This window comes from Perognathus longimembris, chromosome 9, assembly GCF_023159225.1.
Source record: "Perognathus longimembris pacificus isolate PPM17 chromosome 9, ASM2315922v1, whole genome shotgun sequence".
NCBI classification, from domain to species: Eukaryota; Metazoa; Chordata; class Mammalia; order Rodentia; family Heteromyidae; genus Perognathus; species Perognathus longimembris.
The window spans coordinates 55,191,169-55,208,081 of NC_063169.1; the positions used below are offsets into that span (position 1 = coordinate 55,191,169).

The 16,913-nt window shown below is 42.3% G+C and overlaps 1 protein-coding gene across 1 annotated transcript; it reads left to right on the forward strand.

The window, feature by feature from the left end:
* Nucleotides 1-1,179: 1,179 nt before the first annotated feature.
* On the forward strand, nucleotides 1,180-16,537 carry Ccdc28a (coiled-coil domain containing 28A). Its single transcript, XM_048354184.1, has 6 exons — nucleotides 1,180-1,334; nucleotides 3,070-3,266; nucleotides 8,311-8,474; nucleotides 10,066-10,220; nucleotides 12,617-12,639; nucleotides 15,954-16,537. Exons 2-6 carry the CDS (start codon nucleotides 3,112-3,114, stop codon nucleotides 16,006-16,008), a joined length of 552 nt encoding a protein of 183 aa, XP_048210141.1. The 5' UTR covers nucleotides 1,180-1,334; nucleotides 3,070-3,111; the 3' UTR covers nucleotides 16,009-16,537.
* Nucleotides 16,538-16,913: the final 376 nt, after the last annotated feature.

Consider the following 16,913-nt stretch of genomic DNA (forward strand, 5'->3'; position numbering starts at 1 on the left):
TTTTTGGGTAATGTTCTATTTGTTTCCTTAAATTTTTTTTGAAATGACAAAATTCATCTGGACAATGGGTACAGGAGTGTTTGCTCTGAGTCTTTGCTTAAATTTGGAATTTAAAAAAATTAATAGGAAGACGTCTCTTTCTAGAAATCCCCGAGACGTGGGCTCTTCTTCTCTCTGCTTCTCTGGCAAGGCCATTATGTAGATAGGATTTGTAGATATGATTTCCTCATTGGTGAGTGCGGGAAGAATGCCAGGTTTCTCCGGAGTCCCTTCACCCTAAGTCCAGGAGTCTATCCAACCTCACACCGGGAAGGCTACCCAAACCTGAGAATGAAACAAGATCTCCCTCCCTCCCTCCCTCCCTCCCTCCCTCCCTCTCTGCATCCTTTTTTCTCCACAATTCTTTCTCTTGAGAAGTGTACAATTGTCTGGCCACAGATACACCTGGAATGGATCCATCTTTCTGAGTCTCAAAACGAGGGCTATGGCACCTACCTCACAGAGTTACTAAGTGAGGCTGATAGATAACATGTGTCTGACAGAGAGATGTTAAGAATAAGAGGACCTCGTTGCGGGACTCCAGCCATCACCACCACTGAAGAGACCCGCGCTCGACACGTCACGCTCCCTTCTAACCAGTCAGCTTCGACTCCGGAGTGAGAGCAACCAATCAGAAACCAACAAGAATCTGTTGCTTAGCGACACTTCGCTCCGCCTCCGAGTGTGTTTGAATGGCATGCTGGGAATTGTAGTAGATTGACTGAGACACCAAGGGGGCGGGGTCGCTTCCGGAAAGAGGATCAGCTTGAGCGTCCCCACTGCCGCGGCTTCCCTTTATCACGCAGGCTTCGGCGCCATAAAGCCTACAGCGAAAACCATCAGCCATGAGCCCGCCTTTCCATTCCCACTGGAGTGAGAGCTGAAGGCAGGACGGGTGGTGCAATGCGGAGCCGAAGGTGGGAGACAGGCGTGACGGTCCAGGAGCAGGAAGGGGCGGGGCCACATGCCTCATAGAGGCGCCGCCTCCCTCACCACTTCCGTAAACAAAGGGCACTGTGGAGGCGCTGGTTCAGGAACGTGAGCCGGACTCAAGTTGCAGCCGCGGCCGTGGCTTCCGAAACAGTGGGCAATTTGCAGGTTGAGGAGAGGGACCCGAACCCCTTTCTGTTTCGGGTATGTAGTGGAAGTGGATCTCCTGTAAGTCCTTCTACCACCCACTGGTCACTGCTGGGAGCTGGGTGGCGTGGGTCGTGGCTTCGGCGAGCCGGGTGAGGTGTGGAGGCCGCGGCCCGGCCCAGCTGAAGGACCCGACCTGCTTCAGAGTCCGTGCCCGAGTAAGTAGCCGGCTTCTCCAGAGCAGACCGGGACGCTTGGTATACAGGGACGATTTCGGTGATCTGTGACACATACTACCTTTCCAAAACGAGGCCCTGGCCCTTCAGAACAGCTTACTTCAGACTGTTGAGGGGTTTTGTTGTTGTTGTTTATTTGCACTGCCTTGCTTAGATTTCCCCATATTTTTTCTTTTATCATATCACCAGATGTGTGTTAGTATCCTTAAATCGGAAGGCCTGTTGTTTAGATGTATCATGAATTCACACTGATTTTTTTTTCTTTTGCGGTGATGACAGTGGAATTCCAGAAAACTCAGAGCCTTAAAGTTGCATTGGAGGCGCTCTACCACTCCAGCACCTCGTTGCCTTTTAAAGTTCCATTTGATTTCTATTGCGGGTTGAAACAATCACAAAATGATTTGTTTTGTTTTTTAAAGTGCTTCTTAAAGGAAATACTGTTAGCTGGGTCCTAAATGAATTGCTTGGGTCCTAAGTGAATTGCTAATTGCTATCTGGAATTGGAGAATGGGCATTGGATCCTTTCCCAGAAAGCCTTTTGATTTTTTGCAGGTATCATAGGTTTGGTTGTGACTGAACCAATCTGAGCCCAGTGTATTAAGTTTCCTTGCTTATGTGCCAAGTCCAGAGAGAGAAAAAAATCTATTTGCTTTACAGTCCTTAAATATTTTCAGAGTGGCAGCAACGGGTTTGGATCTCTTTGAAAAGTCATATGATAAACTCACACTATTTTAGAAAGACCTAATGTTCCCAAAGCAATTTACAATCCAATGAGTTGAATGACTGTGTAAATGTCTCATCTTATGACACTTGAATCTTGGAGTCAAGAAAAAAAATAGAGCCAGATGTGTTGGCACAAAGGATTTAACCCAATGAACAAATAATAAGGAAATGGAAAAAAATAGTAACACCTATTTGGGAGTTGTGAAATACATGAAACAAAATACTGTGATAAATAGGAGGTTTTTTTGTTTGTTTGTTTTGGGGTGTTTTTTTGTTTTGTTTTTGCCAGTCCTGGGCCTTGGACTCAGGGCCTGAGCACTGTCCCTGGCTTCTTTTTGCTCAAGTCTAGCACTCTACTACTTGACCCACAGCGCCACTTCTGGCCATTTTCTATATATGTGGTGCTGGGGAATCAAACCCAGGGCTTTATGTATAGGAGGCAAGCACTCTTGCTACAAGGCCATATTCTCAGCCCAAATAGGAGGTTTAATACATACTCTCCATGGACTGGATATCTGTAACTTCATTGTGCTAATCTTCTTTATTTCTTCTCCTTTCCTCCCTCCCTCCCTCCTTTTTTTGAGACAGGGTCTTTTATTGCTCAGGACCTCCTTAAACTTTGAATCATCTTTCCTCGGTCTTTCGTTTGTTTGTTTTGGGTGTTTTTTTTGCCAGTCCTGGGGCTTGAACTCAGGGCCTGAGCACTGTCCCACTTGAGCCACAGCGCCACTTCTAGCTTTTTCTGTATATGTGGTGCTGAGGAATTGAACCCAGGGCTTCATGTACACAAGGCAAACACTTTACCACTAGGCCATATTCCCAGCCCCCCCCCCCTCAGTCTTTTGAATATTTGGATTAGAAGCATGTGCCACCCCCAACCCCCATTGACCTCTGAAATTCTGAATCCTCTTTGAATGTGTGAAATGGGTCCTCAGATCACTTACATTGTTGCATATTATAACATATTATATAATAACTGTATTTCCTTATTTAGGTGTTAAGAAACTGCCCTTGGTTCAGCAAGGAACTTGAAATAATGGAAGAACGGAAGGTGAAGAGGAGGAGTCCTAAGTCTTTTAGTGCCCACTCTACTCAGGTTAATGCCAAAAAAAATGCCATTCCAGTAAGCAAAAGCACAGGGTTTACAAATCCTGCCTCACAGTCAACTTCCCAGCGACCAAAATTAAAAAGGTGAATTTTTTCACAGTAAAATACTATTTATTGCCAACCCATCTTTTTATAATCCCCTTTCTTTTTTTTTGTGCCAATCCTAGAACTTGAACTCAGGGCCTGAGTGCTTTTCTTTTTCTTCTTTTGCTTACCACTTGAGCCTCCTGCTTTTTTGATAGTTTAGTGGAGATCAGAGTCTCATGGACTTTTCTAACTGGGCTGGTTTTGAACCACAATCCTCAGATCTCAGCCTCCTGAGTAGCTAGGATTACAGGTGTGAGCCACCATGAGCCACTGGTGCTCAGCTCTTAGCTTGACTTTTAAAGCAAAATATACGTGGGGTTCCTTTGAATAAATTATTAGAAAGAGTATTTTCTGGAAGAGTTTAGCGTAGAGTCAGATTTTGAATCAGGTTATTTTGGGTAGAAAAAAAATCCTAGGGAGAATGATGGTGTATACCTGTAACCTCATCTGCTTATGAGTCTAATGGAGAAGGATTGAGAATTTGTTTATTTTTCCAGTGGGGCTTGAACTCTGGGTGTGAGCCCTGTCCTGAGCTTCTTTTTGCTCAAGGCTAGCACTCTACCACTAGAGGCCACAGTGCCATTTCCGGCTTTTTCTGCTTATGTGGTGCTGAGTAGTCGAATCCAGGGCTTCGTGCATGTTAGGCAAGCACTCTACCACTCTTCTCAGCCCGAGAATTTACTTTTTTTAAATTATTATTTATCAATCATGAGTCTGGGCCTGGCATTGTCCCTGAGGTCTTCATCTCAAGGCTAGCGCTCTGCCACTTGAGCCACAGTGCCACTTCTGTTTTCTGGCAGTTAATTGGAGATAAGAGTCTTGTGGGCTTTCCTGCCTGGGCTGGACTTTGAACCTCGATCCTCATATCTCAGCCTTCTGAGTAGCTAGGATTACAGGCATGAGCCATTGGTGCCCAGCAAGGATTGAAAATTCTAAGTGAACCTGGAATATATAGAGTCTGTCTTTAAAAAAAAAATCTGTAGTTCTAGATACTCAGGAGGCTGAGATCTGAGGATCACAGTTTAAAGCCAGCCTAGCCAGAAAAATCCCCATGAGACTCTTGCCTTGAATTAACCATTCAAAAACAGAAGTGGAACTGTGGCTCAAAGTGGTAGAGAAATAGACCTGAGCAAAAGAGCTCAGGCCCTGAGTTTAAGCCCCAGGAACCCCCCCCCCCCCACACACACAAAACAACAAACATTTTAAGGATGAAAATCATTCTGTTCTCTAAATAGTTGTTATTTGTTTTCTGTATTAAGTATTCCTTTTAATTCTGAGAGAGGATCTTTCACCATCCTTCTGCCTTAGCCTCCCAGGAGCTGAGATTATACTGGCACACCACCGTGCTTGAGTGTAGGCTTCCTGAGTGCTGGGTTTAATGTTTACCACTACCATGTGATTGACAGCATTTAAAATGAAGTCTGCATACATTGTAATTTCATTCATTGCTTTTTAAAATTGTTACTGACTTGTTTTGATGTGAAGTGAGACAGTGGGACATAATAAACATGAAAGTAAGAATAAACAGGACTGACTTGGTTTTATCTTTTGAGTTTGTTTCCTTTTTTGAGAGAGAGAGTGAGTTTGTTAAATGATGAACTGATAAAAAATCTTTTTTTTTTTTTTTTTTTGGCCAGTCCTGGGGCTTGGACTCAGTGCCTGAGAACTGTCCCTGGCTTCTTTTTGCTCAAGGCTAGCACTCTGCCACTTGAGCCACAGCGCCACTTCTGGCCATTTTCTGTATATGTGGTGCTGGGGAATTGAACCCAGGGCCTCATGTATAAGAGGCAAGCACTCTTGCCACTAGGCCATATCCCCAGCCCGATAAAAAATCTTTACTTGGATAAAACTTTCAATTTGAAAAGAAAAAGTAGTTTGCTATACTGAAACCTTAAAATCTATAAAATCTCAAATGTCAACAGAGCATGACCTCTTTAGGATCTTTCTAGAATGCAGATTCAGTCAGTCTGGGACAGGGCTCCAGAGGAACATTTCTAACAAGACCACTGGTGAACCTGCTGTACAGGTCTCGGGCAGCCCGTTGTGTAGCAAGGTATAGACTGTATTTTGTGAAGAACTGTTCCTGGTCTACTGTCAGTAGCCTGTTCTAAATTTCCCTCTTTCTTTTTTATTATATACATTAGTTGTACAAGGGCAAGGGAACTCATTGTGACATTTCACTTACGTACAAATATATTCCAATCAGTCTCACCCCCACCTCACCCCAGTCTCATTCCCTTTTTCCCTTACTCATTTGTGTGTGTGTGTGTGTGTGTGTATGTGTGTACGTGTGTACCTGTGTACATGCACGCACATCTGTGTACTGGCACCTACATACCAGTACTGAGGCTAAGACTCAAGGCCTAGAAGCTGTCCTTTAGCTTTTTCTCTCACTGCTGGTATCCTACCACTTGAACTACAGCTCCACTTCTGGCTTTTGGTTCTTAATTGGAGACAAGAGTCTCATGGACTTTCCTGCTCAGGCTCCTAAGTAGCTAGAATTACAAACATGAATGGCCCCAGACCCTTAACTCTTTTTTGAAACAATTTCAACCAGGTTTATTTTCATACAGAAAAAAACTACTTGGATCATAATTCATCCTCATTCCTCCACTTTTGTTAACCCAACCTCTTCACTGGTATGCACCTCCACAAAAGAGCCTGTTTAGTTTTGCTGTCATTTTTTATTGTATATTAATATTGTACCAAGGAGTTTCACAGTTGTATCTAAAATTAGAGGAGTTAGCCAGGCACTGGTAGCTCACACCTGTAATCCTAGCTACGCAGGAGCTGAGATCTGAGGATCTTGGTTGAAAGCCAGCCCCAGCAGGAAAGGCCATGAGACTCTCATTTCCAACTAACCACCTAAAAACTGCAAGTGGTACTGTGGCTCAAAGTGGTAGAGTGCTAGCCTTGAGCCGAAGAGCTCAGAGGCAGTGCGAAGGCCCAGAGTTCAAACCCCACAACCAACAACAAAAACAAAATTAGAGGAGTTATTAGATTCTTTCTTGTACCTGCCCTTTCTCTGGGGGATATATCCATATAACTCATTTATCATATCCTTGTTTTGGTAAGTGGAACTGTGGGGAGTCTGTTTTCATTCCACACTATGTAAAAATTAAGTATTGAATGCATATACAACTCAAGATCTGTAGTATACATTGGATTATAAATATGAAAAATGTCTCTCTTGCTTTTTAACTATTACTTGTTAGCCTTTTACTTACTGCCTCTGTCAAGCCTTTCAGATGGCCTGGCCCCTCTCTGTTCCTTTGTAACAGTGTGTATAGTGCCATCGCTGAGGTTTTTGAGAGCCTAGTAGTACATGTCATACATGGCTAATAATGAATTAGAATCTGAGCACCTCCATATATTCAGGAGGCTGAGATCTGAGGATCAAGGTTTGAAGTCAGACTAGAAAGGAAAGTCTGAGACTTTTTAGTCAGTCATAGGGCTTGAACTCAGGGCCTGGGCACTGTTTCTGAGCTCTTTAGCTCAAGGCTAGTGCTCTACCACTTTGATCCACAGTACTACTTCGTTTTCTGGTGGTTAGTTGGAGATAAGAGTCTCACAGACTTTCCTGCCTGGTGGGCTGGCTTTGGACCATGATCTTCAGATCTCTGCCTCCCCAGTAACTAGGATTACAGGCATGAGCCATTTACCTCCAGTAAACTACTCAGAAGTGCTGCAGTGGCTCAAGTGGTAGAGTACTAGCCTTGAGAACAGACTCTCAGAGACAGCCCAGGCCCTGAAGACTTGCAAAAACAAACAAACAAAAAAGGAATTAGTTCATAAAATGGTTCCAGAAAGGCCTTCCTGGGGAGAGAGCATTTAAACTGACACTTGGTGGATATGTGGGTAGAAACCACCTAGCAAAATAGGGAGTAGGGTATGAGGATTCAGATGTAAACACAGGATCAACATGTAAGATGGAGAATGGATCTTTAGAAAGCTGGAAAGAATGCCTAGAAATCAGAGAGGAAACAGCATTTCTTACGAGGCAAGCACTTTACCACTAGGCCATATTCCCAGCCCAGCGTTTCTTAAGTATATTGGGTTTTATCCAGCAGGCTACCGACGGGTTTAAGTTATATAAATTATATGATCTGATTTTACTTGTTAGAAATGGAGTTGGCGGCCTTGTGAAGAGGAAAGGGGGAGGAGAGACCATACACAGAGGCAGGAAGGCTGTGTAGGAAGGTGTTGGAGTCTTTAGGTCACTAGGACAGTTGCAGTGGCAAAGAAGGACTAGGAGATGGGTAATGTATGAGTAAGCAGGAGGACTTCATGATTGCACGTGGAGGCTTGAGGACGACGGAGGAGTCAGGGATGATAGGTTTTCTGTACCTTGTCATATGGTGACTATGAATTAAAAAATCTCCTTAAACAGATACTCCTTCCATAATGTCTGCTCAGAGCAGGAACCTCATAATCACAGTGAGTTACTGCTAGTTCAGGGCAACATTTAAAGGGAAAGATTGCAAGGTGTTTTCCTTGATTTTTTTTTTTTCCAGTCCTGGGCCTTGGACTCAGGGCCTGAGCACTGTCCCTGACTTCCTTTTGCTCAAGGCTAGCACTCTGCCACTTGAGCAATAGCGCCACTTCTGGCCATTTTCTATATATGTGGTGCTTGGGAATCGAACCCAGGGCCTCATGACAAGGCAAACACTTTTGCCACTAGGCCATATTCCCAGCCCTGCAAGATGTTTTCCTGAGAAATGAAATATGGAATATAAACTAGTAAAAAAGACAAACAATTTCCCTTTCAATTGTTTGAAGTCTAGCAAATTGGCATATTATATAAATATATGAATGAAATTTCCTAGTGATTACATTTGCTACAAATATATGGAATACAATCAAAGATATCTTGCAACTGTTTATTTCTGACTTGAGATTACTAGTTTAATTTGGTACTGACTTTATTCTGGTTTCTTCTTTTTTAAGATTGAGTTTATTAATTCACTTAGGAAATAAGCAGAAGTTTGCTCTGAAACCTCCTGGAAATATGTAAGTAAAGCCAATTGCATCATCTTTGCAGAGTTATGAAAGAGAAGAGCAAACCTCAGGGTGGAGAAGGGAAGGGTGCCCAGGCTACCCCCATCCAGCACTCCTTCCTCACCGATGTCTCCGATGTGCAGGAGATGGAGCGGGGGCTTCTCAGTCTCCTCAATGATTTCCACTCTGGTAAACTTCAAGCATTTGGTAAGCAAGAAGTGTTTCTCTTTATTGTTTTCTTTTTCTTTCAGGTGTTTTCATCATTTTTTTTTTTTGCCAGTCCTGGGGCTTGAACTCAGGGCATGAGCACTGTCCCTGCCTTCTTTTTGCTCAAGGCTAGCACTCTACTGCTTGAGCCACAGCACCACTTCTGGCTTTTTCTATATATGTGGTGCTGAGGAATTGAACCCAGGGCTTCATGTATACGAGGTGAACACTTTACCACTAGGCCATGTTCCCAGCCCCTGCATCCTATTTTGTTTGCATGAATTTTGTTTTTTCTTTCTGCCAGTCCTGGGGCTTGAACTCAGGGCTTGGGTGCTGTCCTGAGATACTTCTGCTCCAGACTAGTCCTCTACTACTCAAGCCACAACTCTACTTTTGGCTTTTTTAGTGGTTAATTGGAGATAAGAGTCTCATGGATTTGCCTACCCAGGCTGGCTTTGAACCATTAATCCTCAGATTTCAGCCTCCTGAGTAGCTAGGATTACAGGTTTGAGCCACCAGCTTCTTTTTTCTTTTTCTTTCTTTCTTTATTCATGCAGGTACTGAGGCTTGTTGAGCCCAGACATGCTGTCCTTTCCTTAGCTTTTCAGCTCAAGGCTGGCACTCTGCTACTTGAGCCACATCTCTACTTCTGGTAAATTGGAGATAAGAGTATGATGGACATTTTTTTTTTTGGGTGGGGGGAGGTCTGGGCTGGTTTCGAACTGCCATCCTAGTCTCAGCCTCTTGAGTAGCTAGAATGAGCCACTGGTATCCAGCTTGTTCTGCCTTTTTAAAGTTTCAACTTCTTTTATGGAAAAAGAAAAAAGTCCATAGGCACAGAAGGTAATGATTTTGGAATTAACTGTTATGAACTATAATTTACTTTCTCTAAATAAAAAGACATTGCAGAAGATGTCATGTATATGTATTTTCTGTAGTCAGTCAGAAATTTAAGACCTTTCCATAAACAATTACATACAATTGATTTAGAATATTACATTGTATTGTTTTATAATGTGTTTTATAAATGTTTTTACTTGTATTTCCTAAAGGAGAAATATATAACTGTTTGTGAAAACTCATAAAGATTTTTGTTTATGTGTGTGTGGTAATGGCGCTTGAACTGAGTGAGGGCTAGTTCTCCCTTAGTTTTTCACTCAAGGCCGGTACCCTACCACTTGGTGTCACAGCTTTACTTGCAGCTTTTGGGTAGATAATTGGAAATAAGAATCTCACAGACTCTCCTGCCCAGGTTGACTTCAAACCACGATCCTTAGAGCTCAGCTCCCGAGTTAGGATTATAGACGTAAGCCACTGGTACCATGCCAATATTTGATTTGATTTGTTTCAAATCAGATTTGGAGGTGGAGGCAGGAAGGTTTTGAGTTTGTGGCCAGCTGTATAGTAGAGGGAGATGCTATCTCAAAACATTGATTTGTAACTGTCCACAGTAAAATACACAATCATTAACAATCCAGTTTACACAAAGAAGAAAATACATTTCTTTCATAGCACCTAGAGTTTAAAAGCTGCTCCCAATGATCAATATGTTTTAGCATTACTCTTTATTAATATCTGGAATGTTCCTCAGGAAACGAGTGTTCCATAGAGCAGATGGAGCATGTTCGAGGAATGCAGGAGAAGTTAGCTCGCTTGAATTTGGAGCTCTATGGGGAGTTAGAGGAGCTTCCTGAGGACAAGAGGAAAGCAGCCAGTGACGCCAATCTCGACAGGCTGCTGTCCGATGTGAGTAGAGTTGTCTTACTTTGTTGGTTTTTTTCCCCAGTCCTGGGGCTTGAACTCAGGGCCTGAGCACTGTCCCTGAGCTTCTTTTGCTCAAGGCTAACACTGCTGCTTCAACTACAGTGCCACTTCCAGCTTTTTCTCTTTACGTGGTACTCAGGAATGGAACCCAGGGCTTCATGCATACTAGGCAAGCACTCCACCACCAAGCCGCATTCCCATCCCCTACTCTGTTCTTTAAAAAAGATATTCATGGCAACAAAACCCATATAACAACGATTCATTTTAACCATATGATGCAGTGGCTTTTAATGTAGTCACAATGTTTTGTGGATATCCTGTAGTCTTTAACTTCAGAACACTTCTTAGATTCCTTTTCTACCTCTCCTAATCTACCATCTGCCTTTATGGATTTGCCTATTATGTATACTTTATGTACGTGGATTTCTACAGTATATTCCCTAAGTGGATTCTTTTTCTTAGTGTGGTGTTTCAGGTTTCTTCCATGTTGTATTTTTTAAAAGAAATATATTCCAAGGAAATTATCATACCTACATCTAAGCATGTATTCTCAAAATACTGGTAAACCTAAGGCAAGGTAAGTTATCTCAGCTTATATTCCTAGCAACTCAGCAGAGAGAGAGAGATCAGAGGTTCTTGATTTGTCCAGGCAAAAAGCTAGTGAGACTCTATAATCTCAACCAGTAAGCCAGACATGATGATTTGTGTCTATAATCACAGCTATGAGGGAGGCTGAAGGTAGGAGAATTGTAGTCTGAGGCCCACCCTGGGAACAACCTGAGACACTACCTGAAAAATAAGAAAAAAGGAAAAAGTACTGAGAATTTGGCTCAAGTGATAGAGAGCCTGCCTAGCAAATGTGAGGCCCTGAGTTCAAACCTCACTACTACCAAAAATACTGGCAAATTGAAAAGGAAATATTTGCTTCTGTACATATTTTATATACACAGACATTATATGGACAGTGTATATGTGCACATAAGTTATAAAATACACTAATCAAAAGACCCTTCTGTGACATGGAAGGGTTAACTATGTGTTAACAATCTCAGGCAGTCCCTGCTTCGTCTTGAGACCTGTGTTTTGTGTTTTGTTCAGTGCATGTGTGTGACTTGGCTGGAGCCACCATAACAAAGAACCACAGCTTGGGTGTCTTAAAGGGCAGGAGCATGTTTGCCCAAGTTCTAGAGATTGGAAGTTGGAGATGTAATGTTGGCAGAGGGTCTCCTGTGACCTCTGTCTTTACTATGGCCCTAGGTGGCCATCTTCATGTACACACATGGTACTTTCTAGCTGTGCACACCTGTGTCTAGATTTCTCCCTGTAGGGTCATTGGTCACATTGGGTTAAGGCCCACCCTAGTGGCCTCCTATAGACTTAGTTACTTCTTCAAAGTCCCTATTTCCAAATCAGGAAGGATTAAAACTTGAGGAAAGACGGGCACGGGTTATGGTATTTTGTCATAGTAGTCCAAACAGTTAAGACAAGGCACAGGAGTAGCACCTGGCATTTTTGTAATTCATAAAGGTTTTAAAGATTATCACCACTGAGAGGGCAATTAAAACAGTTTTAAAGATTATTAGAGCCAGTAATCAATGAGGAGGATGAGGCAGGATGATCAGGAGGAGTTCAAGACAAGCCTGGACTACACCTTGGTCTGGGATTTGGCTTAGTGATAGAGTGCTTGCCCAACATACACGAAGCCCTGGGTTCATTCCTCGGTACCGCACAAACAGAAAAGGCTGGAAGTGGCACTGTAGTTGAAGTGGTAGATTGCTAGCCTTGAGCAGAAGAAGCTCAGGGACTGTGCCCAGGCCCTGAGTTCAAGTCCCAGGACTGGGAAAAAGAGATGGTTATTGATTATTGTAACTGTGCATGATTTTGGAGGTGTGTGTGTGTGTGTATGTGTGCACACGTGCATGTGTGCACGCATGTATGCATGTGTGTGCCAGTCCTGGGGTTTGAACTCCTGGGGTTTTTCATTTAAGGCTGGTACTCTGTCCCTGAGCCACATCTCCCCTTCTGGCTTTTTACTGGTTAATTAGAGATAAGAGTCTCGTAATTTATCTGTGTGGCTGGCTTTGAACTGTGATCCTCAGATCTCAGCCTCCTGAGTAGCTAGGATTACAGGCATGAGCTGCCAGCACCCAGTTAAAAATCCGGTTTTTATCATTTGATTTCATTCTAGTATATTCTCTCATAAATACCAAAGCTACTAAATACTAAAGCTGAAATTTCTTTGCTGGTTTTTTCTTTAGTAGTTTACTCTATGATTTAAGGAGAGCTTAAATGGGAAATTATTTTTAAAATCTAGTCAACAATGACCCACTTGTATTCTAATAAACATAAAAATTAAATTTGTTTCTTTTTTGTTTCAGTTAGAAGAACTGAATTCTTCTATGTATCCTTTGTCTACTATCAACAGTGAGAAGTTTGTGATTTATACTTTCTGATGAGTGATCCCTTTAGTTTCCTTACAGAATTTTCTTATTGCTTTGAGTGATGAAATTTTGTTTCAGGTTTGTTCTGTTTTGCTTTATGCTTTTTTGAAGTCCTTTTTTTTCAGTCCTGGACCTTGGACTCAGGGCCTGAGCGCTGCCCCTGGCTTCATTCTGCTCAAGGCTAGCACTCTGCTACTTGAGCCACAGCACCACTTCTGGCCATTTTCTATATATGTGGTGCTGGGGAATCGAACCCTGGGCTTCATGTATATACAAGGCAAACACTGTTGCCACTAGACCATATTCCCAGCCCTTTTTTGAAATTCTTAAACCATTTTTTCATTGTGACATCTGCACATGTGTGTACAATGTATTTCAGTTAATCACCCATCAGTGTATTCCTCCCACTTTCCCTCCCCTAATTCTCCCCTTCCTTAATGATCACTTTTTAGATCATAAGAATTATGGATTAGGGCTGGGAAGGTGGCTTAGTGGTGGAGTGCTTGCCTAGCATGCATGAAGCTCTGGGTTTGATTCCTCAGTACCACACAAACAGAAAAGGCTGGAAGTGGTGCTGTGGTTCAAGTGGTAGAAGTGCTAAAGAAGCTCAGGGACAGTGCCCAGGCCCTGAGTTCAAGCCCCAGGACTGGCAAAAATAAAGGGATTATGGATTAGGCTTAGATTCTGATGTTAACTGGCAGATGGACATACAGAGGAAATACACCAATTTGAATATAATTATACAGGATATTATAGGTGCATAAAATGAAAATTATGTATAATTGAATGAATATTCACCTGACTTGTAAAATGACTAGCATATAAGAAAACACCAAGTCATAGGTAGAACAGTCAGGTTTTGATATTTCAAGGCAAAACATTGGTTTCAGAAACATCAAAAAAATTTTTTGGCCAGTTTTGGGGCTTGAACTCAGGGCCTAGGCACTGTGCATGAGCTTCTTTTGCTCAAGGCTAGTACTCTACCACTTGAGCCACAGTGCCACTTCTGTTTATGTGATACTGAGGAACCCAGAGCTTCTTGTATGCTAGGCAAGCTCTCTACTACTAAGCCACATTCCCAACCCTCAAAATCTGTTTTTGAATATAATGCTAGGCAGGATTGTTAGGAACCTAAGAACAATGACTCCTGCCTACAAAATGATTTACTTAAATAAGGAAAATATCCCGTTAGAACCAAATAATGAACTGGAAAAGATTTTGGTTTTAGAGTCTGGATTTTTGTTATTTATTTTTATTTGCCATACATTAGTTGCATGTGGGAGAGGTTATTATGATCTTTCTGTATATATATCCCTTTTATCACTCTCCCCTTCTCCCCCCTCTCCACTTCTTAGAACAATGTCATATATGCAACTAAACTACTTTGGCCATATTCACCTCATTTATCCTTTCCATTGGCCCTCCCCATTCCTGCTTGTGCCCAATCCCCAACAGCCAGTTTTACTTTCCTGTCATTCATATTTTAAGTATATTTACTGTATGCATTATTCCAAGGGTTTCACATGTATATATAGTATTTTAACCCAAATAACCCACCCCCTCTATTGTTCTTGGTATCTTAATGTGACTTTAAAATTTTGGTTCTGCGTTGTGATAATGTAACATTGTTAACTCTCTTAGGGAGTCTTCTGTAATATTGAGTAATTGCTACATGCAATGACTGATATGAGAAAATTTCCAAACTACCTCTGTAGACTATAACTTAGTATGAGTAATATAACATTGTGTGCTACAATCAATTCCTTAATTGTCCAGTAGTAACAGTTAAGAAATAAGGAAGTATGGGGCTGGGAATATGGCCTAGTGGCAAGAGTGCTTGCCTCCTACACATGAAGCTCTCGGTTTGATTCCCCAGCACCACATATACAGAAAATGGCCAGAAGGGGCGCTGTGGCTCAGGTGGCAGAGTGCTAGCCTTGAGCAGGAAGAAGCCAGGGACAGTGCTCAGGCCCTGAGTCCAAGGCCCAGGACTGGAAAAAAAAAAAAGAAAAAAGAAAGAAATAAGGAAGTATATACAAATCAGAAATAACCATCAATAGCCAGTCTTGATGGAAACATACTACTTGCCATATATTATATGAAGTATGTGCTGTTATATTTCACATTTTGTAGATGAGGATAATAAGGTTTTGTGAAGAGATTAATTTAAGATATTGGCAGAAAGACTTAGAGAAGGACTAACATTGTTTGCATTGTTTGAAATGGGAAGAAAGGAGGGAGTGGTGATAAATGCAACCTTTCTTTAATATTTTAATATTTGACTTTCATCAGTTCCTTACTTTAAAAATAATTCTTGCTACAATAAAAATAATTCTAATCAGGAGATTCACACCTGTAATTCCAGCACTAGGAAGGTTGAGGCAGGAGGATTGCAAGTTTGAGGCCAGTCGGGTTCCCCTCTGTCTATAGATAGGTAGGTAGATAGATAGATAGATAGATAGATAGAGTTCGATTTGTTTTGTTATACCTAGAACATAGCACTGAGTAATTTTTTTTTTTTTTTGGCCAGTCCTGGGCCTTGGACTCAGGGCCTGAGCACTGTCCCTGGCTTCTTTTTGCTCAAGGCTAGCACTCTACCACCTGAGCCACAGCGCCACTTCTGGCCATTTTCTATATATGTGTTGCTGGGGAATTGAACCCAGGGCTTCATGTATACGAGGCAAGCACTCTTGCCACTAGGCCATATTCCCAGCCCGAGTAAATTTTTTTTTATAAAGCAGTATGTTCATTTAATTTGACTTGATTTATTTTATTTTTGGTCGTGGGGCTTGAACTCTGGGCCTGAGCGCTGTCCCTGAGCTCAAGGCTAGCACTTTACTGCTTGAGCCACAACAGCACCACTTCTGGTTTTTTGATGGTTAATGGAAGATAAGAGTTTCATGGACTTTACTGCCTGGCTGACTTTGAACGATCTTCATATCTCAGCCTTCTAAGTAGCTAGGATTACAGGCATGAGCCACCAGCATCTGGCTATTTATTTTATTTTTATAAAGCAGTAAGGTATAGTATAGTTATAGTATAGTATAGTATAGTATAGATATAACAGTATAGTTGGCTTACTACATCTGGGTCTCCGTAGCAACAGAGCAGCTTTCCCTCTAAGTACCTTCGTTTCTCTTTCCCCTCTCTTCCCTTTCCCTCTTTTCTCCCCCCCCCCACACTTTTTTTTTTTTTACTTCTCCTCAGTGTAATTTCCAGAAATTTAAAAGAGGTACTCATGACAAGATGAAAGCTCCTTAACTGATGAATTCAGACAAAAGCTACACTTGGCAGATGCACAAGACGTTCCAAATACTTCTACCAGCTAAAGTGAAATGCAACTTGCTTTCTTGGGATTTGCAGAAGAAGCAGTATTCGTTACTTTCCCGGCTAAATCCAGTCGCAGAATCATCTTCCACACCAGGAATTAAAGTCATTAATGTGCACTGATTGTTCCCCCCTACTGCTTTTAGTACACCTGCTCACTGTAATTCACTGTAACTGGAGGTGAGGGCATTGGGGAAGGCTTGAATGGGACATGCAGTGGAGAGGTCCAGGAGGTCATGCTGCTGTGCTTTATACTGTTGCCTTACAGGGTTATACTTGAAAATGCATTGTGCTAAACGCTCTTGCTGGGGCTGGAGGAATTGTCTTTCCTGTGTGTACCACCCCCACCCCCGGGGGGATGACAGGTGGGTGGTGCTCAGGCTCACCGCTCCAGTTGTGGTGGGGCAGCCCTGCTTCAGTTTACGTTAGACAATCAGCACACCCACAGGTGTGTTTGCCAATGGCCAGTGATGACAAAATGTTAAATAAGTGACATTTGCTATTTTTAATAAAGTGATTGTTTTAAATTAACCTGTGTTGTCTGTTTGGAAGACTGTTTTATCTTCAACCTAGGTTTAGTCCTCAAAGGACACCGTTGGTCAATTAAGTTCCCTGCAATTTCTGTACCTTTTGTAGATTTATTTATTTTTTATTTTTGGCCAGTCCTGGTGCTTGAACTCAGGGCCTGAGCACTGTCCCTGGCTTCATTTTGCTCAAGGCTAGCATCAACTTGAGCCACAGTGCACTTCTGGCCTTTTCTATATATGTGGGGCTCAGGAGCCAAATCTAGGGCTTCATATATACGAGGCAAGCACTCTTGCCACTAGGCCATATTCCCAGCCCCAGTTTTGTAGATTTAAATACTGAGTAATGGTTGAGCACGTCAGAAGGTTTTTTAGCCCATGCT